The sequence below is a fragment of the Oenanthe melanoleuca genome, chromosome 1 (assembly GCF_029582105.1).
Source record: "Oenanthe melanoleuca isolate GR-GAL-2019-014 chromosome 1, OMel1.0, whole genome shotgun sequence".
In the NCBI taxonomy this organism is placed as follows: Eukaryota; Metazoa; Chordata; class Aves; order Passeriformes; family Muscicapidae; genus Oenanthe; species Oenanthe melanoleuca.
Window position 1 is genome coordinate 108,304,114 of NC_079333.1, and position 20,278 is coordinate 108,324,391.

The 20,278-nt window shown below is 41.9% G+C and overlaps 1 protein-coding gene across 1 annotated transcript in view; it reads left to right on the top strand.

Annotated features, from left to right (window-relative positions):
• DSCAM (DS cell adhesion molecule) overlaps positions 1-20,278 on the top strand; it is a 432,936-nt gene that overhangs the window by 352,171 nt on the left and 60,487 nt on the right. The window contains exons 20-21 of the mRNA XM_056502042.1: positions 6,222-6,355; positions 19,493-19,646. Of these exons, the coding sequence (XP_056358017.1) occupies positions 6,222-6,355; positions 19,493-19,646 (288 nt within the window). The remainder of the gene's footprint in view (positions 1-6,221; positions 6,356-19,492; positions 19,647-20,278) is intronic.

A 20,278-nucleotide genomic window follows, 5' to 3' on the forward strand; every position in this document is an offset into this window, starting at 1 on the left:
TTTTGTCCAGAAAACTAAATGGAAAAGTGTTCCAGAAAATACAATGACTTCAGCTACAAAACTTTTTATTAAGAGCAGGAAAGATTTTGAGTGGAATATACAGAGACCTGTACTTAAGCATAAGCCAAATCCAAAATTCTGGATCTAAACATCCTGAAGAGTGTGGAAGTTAAAGAGGAAAAGAGTATTCACATTGCCAAACTCCATGCACCAAACAAGTGCTTCATTCCTCAGAAGAATGGACATTTCTACTGTAATTTTCCAAGGAAACTGTTCTGTATAGGATTATTTTCAGTAGGTTTAATTCCAAAGCACCTAAAAGATCCTGCCCTGAAATGAGTTTAAGCACTTCTTGGCATTTTAATGACATAAATAAGTTGTGATCTTAACAGAGCTTAGAAATGGAAACCTTCTATCTCTGCTCCCAGATCTTTTCTGGCTAAAATTATGACACAAGATATTCCACCCTCCTCTAATAAAATCTGGAAATCTGGCATATTTTTAAGTGGCTGCCAAGTCCTCCACATCATTGTTGCTATGAGGTTATATCACATCATTAATTCCTTTCTCTTTCTTTCTTTTTTTTTTTTTTTTTTTTTGTTGGTATTCAGCTAAAGACATCAGTCCAAAATTTCTTCAGCAGGCTTGAAATCTCTAATAGGGCAAAATAAGTGTAACCCAGCAAGTGAATCCTGGTTGGAATGTGTTGATACTTTGATTTCTTGCAGTGTTTAATACTGATTTTAGACACCAGAGGTCAGACACTGCTGCTGATCAGCAAAGGAAATGAGAACAACTCGAGCAAATAATAGGAAATGAGCTTTCATGGAATGAGCTTTCCTTTCAATTGCATCATATTTATCGGTTTTATCTAGCTTCCTCCCTCTCTTTTCTGAAAGCTGAATTCAGAAAAGATGCTGCTCTTTTTGGAGTTCCTCCTGGTAGAAAAATAAGCCAAGGGGAAATGTCCAATTTAAAAAATTCAATCTGGTTTTGTCTCTTACCTTTTCCACTTTACAGTTTCTTATAAGCTGCTCATCCTCTTCACCTGGAACTTGATTTAATAAACCATTAAAAATTAAAGCAGCTCTTCCAATTCTTTTCCATGCTGTGATCAAAATGCAGTAGAAAAGGCTTCTCTGTTTTGTAGCGGGAGTGTGTGTGACAAGCTCCCTCTCTGCTCCTGTGCTGCAAATCCAATATGAGAAAACAACAATTGAAACAAGGAATTTTCTGCCTGAACAAGCCTGAAACATGTCACAGACCTTGGCTGGCAGCAGTGCCCTGACCTTGAGCAGACCCTGGGAGGACACAGACCCCAGAGCCCCCATCCCAGGAAAGATTCCTGCAGCTGGGAGTTTGGTCTGGGTTTTTGTCAGAGGTGGCACTTGGGCTGGCTGTGACACAGGAGGATGCACATTTCTCTCTTATATCTTTTTTTTTTTTTTTTTTTTTTTTTTTTTTTTTTGAGGAAATGCATTCCTGTGCACAGCAAGCTGTTTGTGTGCCACAGAAGCCTTTGCAGCAGTGCTGTGCTTCCAGCTCTCTGGCATTTTCAGAGCCAGCAAAAGCTGCAGCAGGAAGGAAGGGAAAATAGTACCAAATCCCCCTGCCAGCCCCACTCTGCCTGAGTCCAGAGAGATTTTCCTCCTCTCTGTTCTCTCCCTGGAGACCAAGCCTTCTGTCCATTGGCATGAGAGGCACAGACAGCATCTGGCAATATTTTCATTTATTCTAAAATGATTAAACAGAAATCCAGTCAGGTGCATGTTCAGTACTTCTTGGAGCAGAGCTCTGCTTGGGCTTATTCAGCTGATGAGGACGTCTGGGCACTCTGGTGAAAAATTACCCCTGATGACCCCTTAATGTACAGTTTTTCTAGTGGTAAAGATCTCTAACTTTATCTTTTTGACTAAGAAGCAAAAGGCACTGAACAGTAAATGCTCCCCTTGGGAAACTGGCAGGATTTGATAGAAATGGTGTGCTTAGTATGAGGCCAGTTCAGAGTAAATTCACATGTGGATGGGTTTTGGCTGGCATAGATCTGCATTGTAGGTGGGTTATCTACATGAACAAACAGGCAGCATTCAGGAGTTGAGTTTATTTTTATTTTTCTAAGTGCAACCAGCAATGGAGTAGTCCTGTGTCATGCAGAATTAAAATCCTGTTACAATTATTTGTGATATCACTCCTAAATGCACCACAGTCTGTGATTTTGCCTCCCTGCTGCTCAATACTGTGAAGAAAAATGGTGATAATCTCTCTGCTTATGAAAAGGAGAATGAGAAAGTTCCTGGAGCTCCTCCCATTATCTGGCACATCTAAATGCTGTTTCCCAGCCCTGTCATATCAGGATAATTGCCTGCTCTGCTTTAGCATTCCACTTGCACTGTCAGGAATACAGAGTGTTCTCCTCCACATGAAAGCAGGATGCTATTTCCATGTTTTTCAAAGCCTTGCTAGCTGGAGAATGAGGCCATCTTTGATCTTAAATTTGCCACATCTGTTCCCTGAAAGGCTGCAAAGTTGTTTAGAAGCAATCCTCAGCTTCTCTGTGCTCAGGCCAGGTTGTCCTCTGGCTTCTCATCAAAATTTTACCCCGGATGACCATGGGTGGTGGGAAAAAAAAAAAAAGGGGGTCCATGGAATTGTGCAAATTCAGTTTGTCTTTCTGGGAGCTGTGGGAGTCAGTGTGCTAAATAAAGGTCCAGGGAGAATTCAGTAAGACAGCTCAGGTCTCCTGATACTGCTGGATTATAATGACTGAAGCCAGAAAGGCTGGGGATGCAATGGCAATGAGGGAAAATACTTTAAATTTGCTTGGCAAGGCTCAGGATTTTCCTCTCTAGGATATGCCAGACACCACATTCCCCAACCACAACTTCTTCAGCTGCCCAAGGAACCCAGTTTAGTAAGAAATGCTTTAGTGAATGCTGAGATAACTCCTGTGAAGTCCAGGGGATGGGTTTGACCCTCTGGACAGAGAACAGGAGGGGTCTGTGAAGCACCAGACAAAATTCTGCAGGATTCCTGCCAAGAAAATGTAATCACTTCCACACACACAGTAGAATGACACCCAGCTTTCATGTGCACAACCCAGCAGTGCAGCAAAAAGAGGACTAAAAAATTACTATTCAGAATAATTTTTGCAGCACTGCAAAAATTGCTGCCAGTGAGGTGGAGGGGTCCTTGGGTTGAAAATTTTACTGTATGGCTTCCTGACTTTCCTTCTGGCCCCTCTTTCTGCTGGTCTGACACCAAAAAGCAACACAGCAATGACAAGGAATGTTTCCCATGTAGACCCAATGACTGGAAAATGCCAGATGAGTTCTGAGTTAATCCCTCAACAGTCGACAGCCATGACCAATTACCATCAGAACCTGTCCCTATAGATCACACCCTAATTTAACAATAAATTGCATTAACCTCATCCATCTATTTGAAGTGATTTCCAGAAAACATTGCTATCCATAAAGGAATCCTCCTGTGGGTTAGGTAATTACCCTGGAGAGCCAGCTTTCACTCCTCAGCAGCAGGAGCAAATAGCATTTCTAATGAGCTGGGTATAAATAACAAGTTGGATGCTGTCAAGCATCAATATTTACTCTGCATTGGATAGAGCTGCTAACTGAATTAGCCCCTTTGCAGTGAGGGGCTGGGTTTGCATGCAATTATCATCATGACGTTCTCATTGATGCCTAATTAGCTCTCTCAGCACACTATAAATAGAAAATGCACATCCAGAGACATTGCACTGAGTGGTGCCTGTCAGTTTTCTCACATCTTCCAGGACCACCTATGTAGTTATAAAATTGAGGGTCTCCTCACATCATTTTTACACAAAAAAAAAAAAAGAGAAAATTTAGATGCCAGGCTGGCTAACTTCTCTTTATGAGCAAAGTTCTGTAGCAGTACAACATCTGCTTGCCTAATTGTGGTAGGACAAAGATTCAAAATTTATCTACAAATATCAGCTTGCTGGACAAGGGATTCTGTCTGGGGACCTCTACTGCACAATAACTGTTTTCTGTGAAAGTAAAGAAAGCATTGCAATGGTAAATGCACTAGAAATTTTAACATTTTGGTAGTTTTACTTGAAATCAGACAAAAATATCAGATTCCACACAAAGCACTTTTTCTGTAGATAACAAAGTCCTTCAAAACAAAGTTCATTTTGTCTTTAATAACCTATGTAGCAATTTTCAATGCAATATATCTATTTTAATAATTTGATGTAAATAGTGACCACACACAATGCTAAAATATCTTTCAAATTATTTATTTTCACAGTTCTAAAAGTATTTTTTCAAGTATTTTGACACAAGGTGTGTTTTCCAGGAAATATTAGACCCGTTTGTTATGATGTCACATGTAGCCTTTGTTTTATTTATGTACAAACTTGTGTGTAATGTGATATTCCAGCATTCAAGAAAAAAAATTTAGCAATTCTGGATATTAGTGAAAGAGTGTTTCCAGAGCTGGAGGGTGTTGTACAGTGTAATGTGTGTTTGATAACCAGCATATGCTCATGAAATCCAAACCTTTCCCAAAATGCAAGGCTGCAAAGGGATGTAGTTAAGATTACTCAGCAAGATTTTACCATTTCTGAGCTGAAGTTTTTTCCACATGGTTTTAGACAGGAGATTTGGGGTTTTTTAGCTCTTTCTCTGGGATAATTTTGATGAGTTATGTAGATAGCTGTGGTAATTAGAAAAATAAATATAGTGTAGTGGTAGAGAGAGCTCTGAGCTGCTGAGGGTGAGGGACAAGGAAATGTGGCACTTGCTGGCCATGGGTCACATCAGGCAGAGCAAAGTGCTCTATTTACACTCCATTAAATTCACAGCTCAGCTCTGTCCACATGTGTATTATTTATAACACCTTGGCATGGGTTTTGTGTTCCAAGCTGGCCATTTATAATAATGTGTTGTTTGGCAATTTCTGTGAACACAGACAAGGTATTTTCACGTGTGCATTTGGGTTCAAACTGAAAGGGGAAATTTAGGTTGGATCTAGGGAAGAAGTTCTTTACTGTGAGGGTGGTGAGGCCTTGACACAAGTTTCTCAGTGGATGCCCCATCCCTGGAAATGTCCAAGGCCAGGATGGATGGAGCTCTGAGCAACCTGGTCTAGTGCAAGGTGTCTGCCCATGGCAGGGGTTTGGAAGATGTTTAAGTTCCCTTCCAACTCAAGCCATTCTTGGGTCCATTCTATGATTTTATGCAGGCTTGTCCTGGTTTGAAGGACAGGTATCTGCCAATAAAGGCAGAAGCTTCTCTTTGAAATGGAGAATGTAAACCCCCTCCCTCCAAATTATTATAATTTTGAAATTAAGGGGCTCTCAGGCAAAGATATAGGAATTAGGAATAACAGTTCTTTACTAGGAAAATTAAAATAGCAATGCAGTATTACACAGAACAATCCCAAACCCTGCCAGAGTCAGAATCCAAGCTGACACCCGTCAGTCAGTCAGGGTGTTGGCACAGTCCCATTCAATGGTGGCTGCATCCTCCTGCAGGGGCAGATGTGGTTCAGCTGGAGCAGTGCTCCTGGAGAAGGTGCAGTTTCCTCTGAAGCTCCAGGGATGATGTGGAAAGGTCTGGTTTTCCTCTGGAATGCAGTGGGAAGAAGGTTCCTTGGTGTCCAAAATGTCAGTTTTTATCTGGGTAGGAAAGGCTTGGCTCCTCCCCTGGCTGGAGCATCTCCCATGGGATGATGGAATTTTATCAGTCATGCCCTGGGACTCAGTGGCCATGAACAGGAGATATCTCCTGGAGGGAGGATGGGCTGTGGGAAAGATAAAGATGATTGCCCAGCTGGTTTAAAGATGGCCCATTAGCAGATGGTCTGTGCCACAGAGATAAGGAATCACTGCCCCACCTGTGTGTAACAGATGGTGATAGAATTCACATTTCTGGCCACATCAAGCCAACACAAGGCTGGAGGGGATACTTCACAGAAGTTTAACCATCAGTGGCCTGTTCTGCTTTGGGACCCTCTGAAGAAGAGTTTCTCCCCTGTTAAGGATGGGGTCACACCCCCCAAAGCTTCTCCCTGGCATGGGCAGTGTGGAGGCTGCTCCCTAAGCCAGAGTGTCCATCTCAGTCCATGGGGGCACAGCCACCACAGCAGCACGCTCCCCTTTTCCCCTTAACTCCTCTGCTACACTGGGGTGATTGAATATCTGCCTTGGGCCACTCTAACACTCTTTGCTTCCCCAGTTCCAGGTCCTCCTGCTGGAGTTAAGGCAGCTGCTGCCTCGGCCTCCACAGTTTTCGTGTCCTGGCTGCCTCCCCTGAAGCTGAACGGCATCATCCGGAAATACACCGTGTTCTGCTCCCACCCCTACCCCACAGTAAGTGCCACAGCCCCTCTGTGCAGGCTGGCAGAGCATCTGCAGATCCCAGTCCTTCATCCTCTCCCTGCACTCCCTCTCCTGCCCTGTGCCCGCCCAGGAGCTGCAGAGAGAAGTGAGAGTTCAGTTTGGTTTATTCCCACTATCCAATTTTTTGTTTAAAATCTATTGCAGAGCATTAGCTCACAAATAATTTCAAAACATATAGTTGGAGTATTTTTCAAGGTTTAATTAATATAGAATGTAACAAGTTACAGTTTTCAGGACCAGCTGTAGGAGCCCTGTTGCAGCTGGAGGCATGTATTTATATACCCTGTTTTCATCCAAGTTCCTGCCTTCTTGGCTTGAGTATTCATGTGTGAAGGAACATAATGACTTATAAACAAACATATTTGCTTTTGAATAGGCTTATTTATGCCTGGAGTATTTGCCCACTCTAGCTCTATGTGCTTTTACTTACTGAGAAAGTGACAGGAGGAAATTTGAATTGAGTATCAGGTTATCTTTCTTCCTTTCTGAATCACAAAGAAATTCAGCAATCTTTAAACACAAGGGCCAATTGCTCTCTCTAAATACCCATGCATATTTATTTTCATGTGGATTGAAAAGAATACTTATTTATGTTATATCTGAGGTTTGGATTTAGGTTTCATCCAAGGTTTGGATTTCAGTTTAAAGCAGGACTTCCCACCAAAAGTAAAAAATGCAATCTTGGTTTAACAGGCAAGGAAAATATTGTTCCAGAATTTCCAAAAGTGCTTCAGGCAAGTGGAAATTTTCCTGCCTCCAAAGGCAGGGGTTTGGAGCAAGTTGGTCTTTTAGATCACTTCAAACTCAGCCCATTGTGTGATTCTCTGATTTATGTTTTGGGATTACTGTCTCCTAAATCCATTAATTTCATATTTGTAGCAAACCAAACCATCTTTAGCACACCTTTAAATGTAAACTAGCAAACCTTTAAATGTAAGCTTTAGCACCCCTTTAAATGTAAACTAGCTGGAGATTTTCCATCACAGTTCATACATTTCTGTGGCACTCAGTGGGTTAAAGAGGTCAGAGTTTAGAGCACAGCTCTGAGTGGGGATCAGGCACTTCTCTGGGGGATGGAGAGAACACCAGATGGTGCTGCTGCCTTCTCCAGATATTTTCCATGCACAAAGCTGCAATGCTTCTTCCTGGGGCTTTGCTAGCAACATTTTTTCCTATATTTACATCCCCAAGAAAATAAACATCCTCAGCTAAAAATATAATCCTCTACCATGTGAGTCTCTCACATACAAAACTTCCTATTTTGTGGTTACCTTTTGGAACACCTCAGAAATGGACAATGACAAAAACAATTTTTTATTTTTTATCTTCTTTTGTCCTGAACAGAATTTTACTGCTGTATTTTTGTGGTGTTCATTATGCAGGTTCATGGAACCACACCTTATTCCCAGGCAGAGGCACTTGGAGGTGTTTGTGCTTTTTATTAATTGCTGATATGTACATGGATAGTTCTGCAAGGTGTCCCTGCCCCCAGGATTTTTGATGTCCCTTCACCCAAAGCATTCTGTGATTCCATGATCCTGCTGTTACCTTCATGCAGATGTGTGTACATAAAAAATACACATATGCACACACAGGTATTTGTGTAAATATGTTCAACAAGAATCTATGAGTCCCTGTTCCAGTGTTCTGCAGATCTTGCAGCAGCAAGAGATCTTCTGTATCAGCTCTGAGTGCTGAGTGAGGCAGGAATTACACTGGGGCTCAGTTTCCAGAAACCAAGTTGGACATTTTTAAACAAATGCAAAGCCCTCAGGACATATTTAATATAGGACACACTCCCTCAGCTTTATTTCTAACAAAATGCTTTGTTACCTTTTATTCTGAAATGGATTGTGAGCTAAAAGAGCTGTTTGATTCAGAGCTGCTTTGCAGTGAAACAAACCTGCTGCAGAGCTGCTCAAATGCCAACACTGCTGTGCAGATACACTTAAGACATCCAGGGAAGGTCTTGTTTGATTCACTGCTGGCAGAGACAAGTAGCTGACAGAGGGAGAGGTCTTAAATTAGGGTGAGGAGGAGAATAAAAAAAAGACCTGTGTCTTTATCATCTCTTCTGTCACCATAAGTTGCAAGTGCTGTAGCTGCAGGTATGGAGCCCTAAAAACTTCAGCCATCAGTCACAGCCCTGGCTGCAAAACTACTAAAATTGCTAAAAGTCTGCTATTCAAGCAGAAAGGCAAGCTCAGTTTTCAGGCATTAGTGAGAAGAAAAGAGAGAAGGACAGGGGTAAAGACAAACCAATGGGGGGGGAGGCTGCATTCTTTGCAGATTGTCTTTTATTGCTGAGAACAAGTCAATGCAGTAGACTTTAGACAGGTTAACAACAGGTCTTTGCACAAGAACACTGCTTTGGTGTTTAAGTCACCAACAGGAAAAATAATTAACTCTGTTGGTCGTATTGTGCATATTTTTATTACAAACATAATAGTTATACAACCCTGATATATTATAAAATGAAGATCTGCTGCCTCTTGCATTGTTCAGTTTGTTTTGCAAAGGCAGAAGCTTTTAAAACTTCTGCTGCCTCTGTATAGAACAAAAGGCATTTCCTCTTTAAATATGTTGAGCCCTAAGGACAGTTCTTGCCTGGGATGTTTAGAAGCACAAATATGATTAATGTGTGAAAAAGGGAGAAGATTCTCCACTGCAGTCTGTTTTCTGGCCAAGATAAAGGGCAAGCAAGGATCCAATTTCACACTGTTTAATTGTTGTGTCTATAGTATTCTACAAGCATAATTAGGCAAAACTTTCTCTTTTTAATTCTGAAAATGTAGGAAAAATACAGAAATATGAGACTTCACATATCCTTTATTCTTCAAATATAAGAAACACAATATGCCAGAATTTAAGTTGGAAAAATTATTCTTTGTGCTAGCTCATAGCCTACATTCTTGCTTCTCTCCACTTCCCACCACATCCATGTCCAACTTTTTGTGGGATCTGGCTTCTCAAGACCACCTGTAATGGTCCCATGGTGGCCAGATTCCTTCTGAGAGTGGTGATTCCCATGGAAGTGGCAGGATGCTCCTGGCACTCATCCTGCCCAGACCTCAGGGAAGTGCTGTCACTGCTTCCCATCCTGGCAGGGGGATTTTTCCCCATGGTGCCACACACATGGAACACAGTTTGAATCTTTGCACACAAATTAGGCTGGTTCAGTTCCTAGTGGTTGTGCAGCCTCAGGAAGCTGCTCCAGCACTTCCTGCCTTGGGCTGGAGATGTGCATTGCCAGGGATTTTCAAAGTGCAACAGAAAAGATTTGGGGGTTTTCCTGAAGAGAAAAGAAAAAAAAAAAAAACAAACCAAAAAACAACCACCAATCTCTTGTTGCATTCAGATCAGTACAATACTTAAGGAAGAATCAATGGATTAGATTAGATTAGATTAGATTAGATTAGATTAGATTAGATTAGATTAGATTAGATAAAATTTGGATGTCAGAAAGTATCTGGAAACACTGACACACAGGTTAGCCAGCCTGGGGAACTTTGACTTCAGAAGAGGTAAAAAGCATTTCCTAAAGAAGCAGGAGAGTGCTGAGGGCAGGAGAAGGAAGGTTAGGGATCAGCATTTCCTGGTGCAGGAAGGTATGAGAAAGTGCCTATGCACAAGGACAAGGAATTTTTGATATGGGAAATTCTGATCTGCTGGGGGAAAAAATTACTATGAGATCCTGGTTAAATATTGAAGCTGGGGCCCAAACTGGGATCTCCATAAATGGAAATCTTCAAGACTTCAGTCAAGTCCTTGAGCCACTTGATGCAATTAAACTTGCTTTGAAAAGGGAGTTGGACTGGGTGACCTCCAGAGGAGCCTTCCAACCTCAATTCTATTATTACATGGCAGTTTAAAACTGGAAAAGTTGGCAAAAATCTGTATACAACAAGGGAAACCAGAGAGTGGTAGAGTTAATCTGCAACTCTCTGAGGAAAAGAGACACATTAAATTGACACCAAGATGTCTCATAAGTTAAAAGTCCCCAATAAAACTCATATGACATTTTAGGCCACTGGCAGGACTGTTTGTCTTTCCCATCTGAGCACTTTCTGTGCACAGACAAGTTCTGCTTTTAGCTCTCACTATCAGGAAATCAGAGAGTGGCAGCGAGGTCGTCTTATTTCACATCTTAAGTGAGTTCCACATGAGTGGAGGAAAGACAAGAACCAACTGACTGTGTCCTGAAAAGGAAAATCACTGAGAAAGGAGAATGGTCTCCATTTATTATCCTTTTACAGTGCACTTCTACTTACATAACTCCTTTCCATTAATCTCCAGGCTTGCTATGGAGAAAGCATAGAGTGATGCACAGATTAATGACCTGCTTTGTTGGGAACAGCAGGAAAATAATGTGTTTGTTCCTATTAATGAGTGACCCACTAGGAGATGAGCAAAACCCAAACAGCAAAAACCACCATAATGACTACACTTTTCTAATCAATAAGTCAAAATAGAGTTTAATATCTGTATTTCTGATTGGGTGATGTCATACTATTTATTGACAGCCAGATTATTTTACTGGTCTGTATTATCTCAGCTCTTTACCTCACACTTTCTAGCACAAGAACCCAAAGATTGGCAAAGGTGACAAGAAGCTTGCAAAACATACAGGTACATGTTTAGAACCCAAGATTTCAGATAAGAACCAGTTTATTCTCCAGTCTTTGATCCTGACAGTAGTTTTGAAATGTTGGTTGATGAAACTGTTGCTTAGCTGTGGGATTCTGCTAAGAGATTTGTCCCTCAAACCCACCTTTGACTGAATTCTCAAAAGACCAGAAGCCTGAGGGTGGAAGGAGAAGGAATTCCAGAACTGTTGAATCAGATGAATGGAGTGAGAATATTCCTGCAAAGATTCCAGGTGATGCTGTCATGATAAACTGGATTAGCTGGATGCAGAACCAGAGCACAAAGCAGACCCCTGAAATAGGGCTGATGATTAGGAATTATCTCACAGTTCAAACCCTACAGTCAGCCCCAGGTAACTGTGTTGGGAAGAATCTTTGAAAACTGTGATCTGCATTTCTGGACTTCTCCAAGGATGTAGAAAGCTGAAAGCCCAAATTCATATTTCTGTGAAACAGTTGGGTTTGGAATAGGTGGTGATTGAAAAGGTGCAAAGTAGGGATGGAGAAGAAGGAAATAATCTTATATTTGGCCAAAGCCCAAATTAATTTACTTGGAAACATAATCAATATTGGAAACTAACCAACATCTGAGGCAGACAGTTACTGGTCTTTCTGATTTGCGTATTTTACTGTGAGAAACATATTCTTTAGCCTGTTAGACTTCTCTATTTCTTTCATTTTTTTGCCTTCATTTAAACCCACTAACAGGAAAATATAGTATGTGATTTAACCATACACAGGAGACTCCGGGGTTGCCCTGTGGAAGAGAGTAATTGCTGTTCTTGGTTGGTAATTCATAGACTCTGACTTCAGACACCTTCAACAGAGTCACAAATACTTATTTTGGGATCATCAGGGATTTCCTTTCATTAAGGAAAGAAGCTAGATGTCTATGATAAACTGGATAGATCTCCTTCTTAAAGTTTCCCTTCTCTTTGTTTAGTCTAGAGAGGGTATACATGCTAATCTTAAACCAGCTGATCTGCAATATAAACTAGATGTGGAAGTATTTACAATTACCTTAACACAGATCTTTAAACTATTAGCTGTCATAAATTCCCATCATCCAGGTGTTTTCCACTCAGTTCTTTCAGGCAGACACAAGTTTTGTCTTAATTGCACAGGATCTGTCTAAATTCTAACTTTGGGTTTGCATCACACTTTCTGATCCTCATTTCCTCTCCAGATTAAAGACTTGGATAAAAGAAAACTTTGGAAAATAGATTTGATGCAATTACAAGGCAGAAATGATTTGTTGTTGCATACTGTAAATCTTTCAGTGATGAGAAGGATGCTGGAAGTTTTTTGGAGAAAAGAGAAGTAGATGGCAGAAGTTGGCTGAGTAGATAAAGTTACTGTTGAACAGAAGTTTATTTAGAGTCAGCAGATTCTGTAAGGTTGAATTTTAAATTTATGTTCATTGATTTGTGTATTACATGCAGTATTTATCACTGTATCTATATAGCCCTTTTTCCAGCGTGAAGATATTTATGCTTATTAATTCCTGTGTGCTTTATTTAGCATAGAAATAGGGCATAATTTGGGGGTTATTTTAAAACCTTATATTGGATGGCATTTAAAATGTGTCTCTTTCATATACCACATGTTCTATTTTTAGCCTTTTTGTCGTTATTTCACATCTTTGGTGCCAGCTCCCAAACACAGTACATTCATTATTTTAATTGCTTTGTCAACTTTACATTTTTTGCCTATCTTATTTTTGTCAGCGAGCAGACCTCAGGAGGGATGTGACAGAGTATAAATTGATTCTGAAGATGTGCTGGTTTCTATGATTTTTAAAAGGTCTCCTTGTAAAGCCCTACCAAAACAAATTTGATATTGATTTTTTCATAACCCTCCCTTCTTGTCTCACTCCCTTGTCTCACACCCAGGGATATCAATACAGTCTGACAATAAGTCCTTGATGTCCTGACCTTCCTGTGGTCACCAGCCCATGACACCACAAGCTGCTTCCCTCACCAGGAGCTGAGGGACTCTCCAGGGGCTGCCCCAAAGGGACAGGCAGGTGGTGGACCCTAACTGGGCTGCCTGGAATCCACACAGTGGGTTTTCTTCCAGTTGTAATACCTGGAAATGAGAATTCAGGAGCAGCTGAGGGAGCTGCAGGTGTTTATCTTGGAAAAAAGGATGCTCAGGGGGATTTTCTGATTCTCTACAACTCCTTGAAAGGAGGGAAGAGCCAGGTGGGGGGTCAGGCTCTGCTCCTAAGACAAGAGGGAATGGCCTCAAACTGCACCAGGAAAGGTTCAGGTTGGACAGCAGAAGGAATTTCCCCATGGAAAGGGTGCTCAGATCTTGGGAAGAGCTGTCCAGGGAAGTTTGCAGTGCCCATCCCTGCAGGTGGCACCTGGAGGTGGCACTCAGAGCTCTGGGTGGGGACAAGGTGGGGATGGGCACAGCTGGGACTGCATGGGCTGGGAGGGATTTTCCAGCCTCGGGGATCCTGGGATTCTTTGGATTGGCAAGATTTTCCTGCCAGTGGGAAGATGCCTCTGTTCTTCCCAAAATTTCCATCTTTCTAACATACTAGTTCCACAATAAAGGTGAAAAAAAATAAGTTACAATATTATATGGCAGCTGCATTCACTTTTGTGTACAGCTTCTGTTTCCAATAGTTACCTTCAATAATGCTGAGTGAAAAACAGATGCCACCTTTCAGAAACCATTGTTAGGCTAAAGTGGCAACCATAGTCCAGGATCAGTGGTTATTTGGAGCTTTGAGAGTGTGTCCATCTGTGAAAGGAAGGCAAAAGCCAGCAGTCCTCAAGAAAAGTACAATTTGTGACCTCAGGCAGACGTTCACATCTTTAGGGAGTTCACTGAGAGGGCACAGCAGCACTCTGTCTGCTCTTCTCAGGGATGCAGAACTTGAAGTTCATTCCTATAAATAGAGATATGTATTGATTTTTTACTACCCCAGTTTGCTTCCAGGTAGAAACAACTTAGTGTAACCCTCAGTACTGGATAACTTGTGAGTGCAGGAGACACTAAAATGTGATTTTTGGAATAGAACATCTCCTTGCTCTCTGTCCCTCAAGTTCTGTGTTGAGTTTTGGGCTTCTCACTTCACAAAATAACCTTGAAGTGGTTGGAGTGTGTCCTGGGAAGGGTCTGAAAAACAAGTTTTAGGAGCAGCAGCTGAGGGACTGAGGCTCTTCAGTCTGGAGAAAAGAAGGTTTTGGAGGGACCCCATTGCTCTCTACAACTCCCTGAAAGGAGTTTTTAGTGAGGTGGGGTCAGTCTCTTCTGCCATGTCCAAAGACAGGATGAGCAGAAATGGCCTGAAGTTGCACCTGAGGAGGTTCAGATTGCATATCAGAAATGGAAATTTCACTGAAAGAGTGGTCAGGCACTGAAATGAGCTACCCAGGGAGGTTTGGAGTCACTGTCTGTGGGAGTGCTCAGGGGAGCCTGGATGTGGCCCTTGGGGACAGGGTTTGGGGTGATGGTGGCACTGGAAGTTCTCTTCCAGCCTTGATGATTCTGTGGTTTCCAGGAGCAGCAATGCCTGAGATAGGACATGGTAGACAATTCTGTGATGGAGTTGTACAAAAAGATGGAAATCATTGTTCTCTGACCACGTAGAATTGAAGACTTTAATCACTAATGAGGCTCAGCTCTTGTTCTAGGCTTCATCTGTACCAGTGATTAAACACAGCCCAAGGAGCAGCTCCTGGCCCAGGGGGATGTGATGGTCACTGATGTCAGTCCAGACTTGTCATGAGCCCCTCCAAAGCAGAATTGCTTTGAAAAGAGCTATTTAGAGCAGCACAAAATTGAGCTAGAAACCAAGTTAAGAATCAGTGTGGATCACTGGGATGGAGTGCTCAACTCACCTCCTGCTCTCTCCCATTTAGCAGTGGAGCTGAGCCCAGAGGATGGATGTTTGTTGAGAGACCCAGCTATGCAAACACCATTTCACTGGTTTAACTCAGGCCAGATACAACAAACTCAGTGCTGTTCTGTGGGAGGCTGCAAAACCAGTGGCTGCTTGTTGTGGGCAGGAGGGAGCAGCCTGAGTGTCTCTCCTGAGCCCACTTGTGTTCAGTGGCTCCATTACTGACCTGGATAATGAAATAGAGAGCCTGCCTTTTAATTTAGCAGGGAGGGATTGCATGTACACAGGAGACAGAAGCAGAATTCAGGCAGGTCTTGATGAACTGGGAAATTGGTCTGGAAAAAGTTGGATAAAATTTAGCAAGAAAATGGGTTCCCTGAATAACCAACTGCAAAAGTTCTGTGTAGAGAGCAATTCTCTTGATGCTTCAGAAGAGGATTTTGAGGTTATTGTGCCTCCCAGGATGAACATTACCAACCTTTATAATCCTGTCCTGAAAAGCCAAATGAGAATCCCTGGAATTGTTGAGTACAGGTTTGGAAACTGTGAGAAAGCTATGGACCATCCTTAGACAGTCTGAAGGATAACAGAAGATATTATTAGAGAAACTGATAGAGAAAATGGGATTTCTGGACAATGTTGAAAGCACCAGAGTTATTTAGTTGTAAAAAGATAAGGGTACTGGTGGGGAAAGGAATGATAAAAGTTCATGTAGATTAAAGACTGGTGCAAAGATCAAGGTAATAATCTATTCTTCATGTTCCTAATAGACTGGAAAAGAAGCTATGTGTTGAAACTGCAGCAGGAATCTCAAGCTAGATTTAAAAAAAGGATTTCTAATCATGAGATTAGTTATATGTGGAATAGGTTGTGCAGCCTAGAGAGCTGCAAAATCTCTTTTTATTGTAAGTCTTCAAAATCAGGTTGGGAAAACATCTGTTTGAAATTGTGCAGGCACAGATGAACCTTGTTTAAAGAACAAAGGCTCAGGTGATCTCTCAGAGTCCTTCCAGCTCCATCTTTAGATGATGCCATATTTTCTACCTAAAACTGGAGTGAAAACATGCATCCCACTCTAGGTAGTATATATTATTGATATTTGAATTTAATTTTCAACATGAGGCAGCCAATACACAGGTAACCAACTTGTGTATGCTCTTACTTCACGGCACACACCACAAACCTAGGCTGTTTCTCCCTTTTCACTCATATCCTAGAAGTCTCTGTATGGCTTTCCCAGTTCACTTCCAGGTTTCCTGAAACTTGCAGAGAATGATGAGGTAGAGATCTGTAGTTCACTTACCTGATCAGAAGTTGTGTAGAATCAGTGGTAAGCAAGGTGCAGGACACCTTTCACAAAATAATCTTCCAGCCCACAGTAAATGCTACCTCTTGTCTTAACTCCCTGCTTGGGAAACTCCCTAATTGCTAGGAAAATGGTTAGAAATGCATTTTTTTTTTCCCAGGTTGTGTTGAAAAACACAAAAAACAAACCAGCAAATAGTAGAAACAATCAGACATAGAAGCCAAAGAGATCAGAGATTATGCACATTACTTATAGGAGTCAGAAATTCCATGAGATGGCAAGCTGCTTCAAAGTGTGCAAAGAAATGCACACCAGTAGGGCTGGAGTTGCAGAGGAAAATGATGTTCTCTGCACCAGCTGTTCCTCAACATCTCTTGCCATTGCTTGGTTGGGGAAGTAGATGGACTGCATTCTGATAAAGAACTTGGATTTCATTTTATTCTTCACAGCCCTTGCTGGCTTTCAGAGACTGATCTCTGTCTCTCCTTTTTAGACAGTGAGCTAAAGACAGAAGAAAAATTAACCCATCATCTATAAGCTGAAGAAAAATAGTTAGGGAAACAAATCCCTTGAGCAAGCATGTTGCTGCTTCTAAGATTGAACAGCAGTTTATGTTTTATACTGGCACATGCACAGGCCAATATGTGACAAGGTGACATTCCTTTAAATATTTCTCATTTCAATTGTTTAATCTTCTCTTTGCTGACAAAGCTTCCTTTTTTTTTCTCCTTGTGTAATCAAAGTCTCTGGCATGTTAGGCTAATTGAAATGACAGGCAAAAGTTTAAAGTAAAATCGATTCTTTGTCACTGAAGCATCCCCAAGTGTTTAAAAAGGAATGTGAGCTGAGGAAATGTGTGTTAACCAGTTAAAAACCAAAATAATTTGCTACAGCAGTTTGTTTCAAGAAAATGAGAGTCGCTAATTTAGTGAAGATGCATTTACCAGATTAATTAATAAATTGAGAATAATTGATTTTACATTTGAAATAGCCACAGATGCAAATGGGTGAATGATGCTGGGAGACAGAAAGGAGTTGAAAACAAAGTGTTTTAAAAGCTTTAGAACAGAAAATCCTGCTGTTTATCCATCTTTGGAGTTCCAGTGAGAAAGAGCTGATGGCTGCTGGAATGGAAGTTGGCACTAAGGAATTCTGTGGTGTTTGGCTGCTCCTAAATGCTGTATCCATGTCCCATATCAGCAGGTGGTTTGGAAGGAACCTGTGCTGGGTAACTGCATTAATAAGTGGAGCCTAAGTGCCAGAGACAGCCTGGCCTCTGTGACTTTCAAATTAACCATAGGAAATGCTGCCTCATGAATATTAAATTTCAGCCTCCTCTGCCATGATCAATACATTAGGTTTTATGTATGACCTCACAAAGATCCAGCCTGTCAAGCTATGGGCATTTGTCCAATATTCTTGTGTAAATGTCAAGGCAGCTGGTTCTCAAAGCCTGCTGCAATATTTCACATAATAATGAAGGTGTCTGGCTGCATTGACCTCTTCATATCAGAAGTGGGAATGCAGGCAAACACTGGCTAAATGGGACAAACTAATTTGGCATTTTGACAAGCAAAGGGGCAATGAGTTTGGCTAGAAAATATGGCAAGTTCTCCCTCTGGGCTTGTTCTGAGCCTGGGGAATGTGACTGGGGCAAGCCAGTCTTCCCAGAAAAATCACTTTCCATGGCAGGAACAGAATGTGTTCTTGTAGAACCTTTGCATGGTCCCTAAGGGAGCTGAGGTGCCTGGCTTACAGACAGATGTCTTCACTCTGGATTTCAAATGTGAGAGGAGATGAACTCCCCTCTTCCCCTGGCTGCAGGAGATGCCAGCTGAAGAACAGAGAAGTGCAGTGACCCATTCAGCAGCTGAAACTGCCTGCCAGTTCACATGGAGAGGTGTTTAATGATATCTCAGAAACATCTCTTATTTATTTGGAATTCACTTTGAAGGACTACTGTTCCAATGTTTTCATGTCAATGTGCCTTTTGAAATGCTAATCAGGTGGAATTGGCCTTTACCACAAGCAGATATTTGTATATCAAAGAGATTCCTTGCACACTTTGTCAGTCTGAACCAAGTTTAGATTACATTGATGCATTATTTTTAATGCTGATTCCTGCTAAAATCTTCTTTTCTATGTCATTAACCTTCTAATTATTTTTAGCCTGGTGTTAGTTAGCCATTACCAGGCTCAGCACTGCACAGGGAAGTGAGTATTATTCATCCCAATGGTTCATTACCCCTCTATTTTTACATGCAGGCATCACAAAGCCCATGTCAGAAATAAAAGTGGCAATATTGAGTGCTGTAATGCTGTTCAGAGCTGAGAATTTCCTCCTCAGCCTTCCAGTGGAGAATGTGCTGAGGGTCTCAAAGCTCCTTGGAGGGATCTCTGTGTTCCTCCACACCTCTCCCTGCACAGGTTGCTCCAAGCAGGATGCAGAAGCTCTCATGGATGAGCAGGGACTGCAGAGCAGCTGGTTGGCTCTGCTGCAGCCCCTGGGCTGAGGCACTTGAGTGACAGAGGAGAGACTGAACTGGCATTTCTTCCAGCACTTGTCCTTCCCTGCTAATGCAGCCAGCTGGCTGAGATGACCTTCAGCTGGGAGTCTCTGAATGGAAGTAATTTCGTGATTGAACAAAACTAGACTTGGGGGAAGTTTGAACAGTCTGTTACAGAGCATGGTTTTATTCCTTGGTTCTCTCCACTGCTGAAGGGATAAGCACCAAAACCCAGGAATAAGCAGCACCAAAGGTTCTAGGTGGCAGAAATAATAGACTTTTAATAGTCAAAAGACTGGAGGTGGCACTCAGTGCCATGGTTTAGTTGAGGTGTAAGGGCATGGACAGGACTCAATGATCTTAAAGGTCTCTCCCAACCTAGTGATTCTGTGCTTCTGTGATTCTGTGAATTCCAAATTTCACAGCAGATGAAGCACTGAATCCTCCACTGGGAAAGTTTTGTGTAGAGCTAAATCAGTTTGTCAGAACTATCGATGGTAAAATTTAGCCATATTTATACACTTCCATTGTTTATCCAACCCTGTAAAAATAAATGGCACATAAAAGTCCTAATATGAATAAAACCAATCTGTAAACACGACACAAATTCCCTGAATATGAATGGATTGCAACAAGTTCCTGTGTCTTCTCTGTTTACTGCCATCTGCCATCTGTTTGGAGCAATTGACGCTCATCCGAAGAGCCCTGAAGTAACAGGCTTTGAAGCACTCACATTTTCTCCAAATACTGCTTATTTTAGCCTGGAAACATTTGTCTCTCCCACCACAGGTGATCAGCGAGTTTGAAGCCTCTCCCGACTCATTTTCCTACAGAATCCCCAACCTGAGCCGGAACCGCCAGTACAGCGTGTGGGTGGTGGCCGTGACGGCCGCGGGGAGAGGCAACAGCAGCGAGATCATCACCGTGGAGCCCCTGGCCAAAGGTACAGGGACAGCTGGGGGAGGCTCTCTCTGGGGGCACGGGCACCAGGACAAGCTCAGGAGCTCTCCATATTCTGATCTTGAAGTTTGCAGTTTATTGTAAAGGGTGTGAGAGCTGCCAGCTGCAGCTCAGAGCAGGACGGAGACAGTGGGGAGAGGTAAGAGAAAGAAGTAAGAGAGTGGTGGGAGAAGTAAGAGGTAAGAGAGATTTTCCCATTTACAATACAATAAATCTTTGTTGAATATTCTAATTTCCTCTAGCCAATCTAATACAAGATACAAATCCTATAGCATTTACATACAGCCTATAAGAATCATTACATTACTATAATGTGTTATACTTTACACCCTAAAAACTACTCTTTGGGCCCCTTCTGCCAAGCTAGCAGGGTCATCTCTGACCTTTGGACCTGCTCTCCATCAGAAGACATTGTTCTAGCAAGAGGAGATTACTTTTGGCTGGCCATCGTCTTCTAGTTCTTTAGTAGCTAAGGTTTGGTATCTCAAAGATGGCTTTCATTTCAATCTCGCTTATGGTTTCCATATTCTCAAAATCTTCTGCTAAGCACTCATATCTATAAGGTTTTCCTGATTCAATCCTTTCCAACACAGCTGCCCAGAGCCAGCCAGGCTC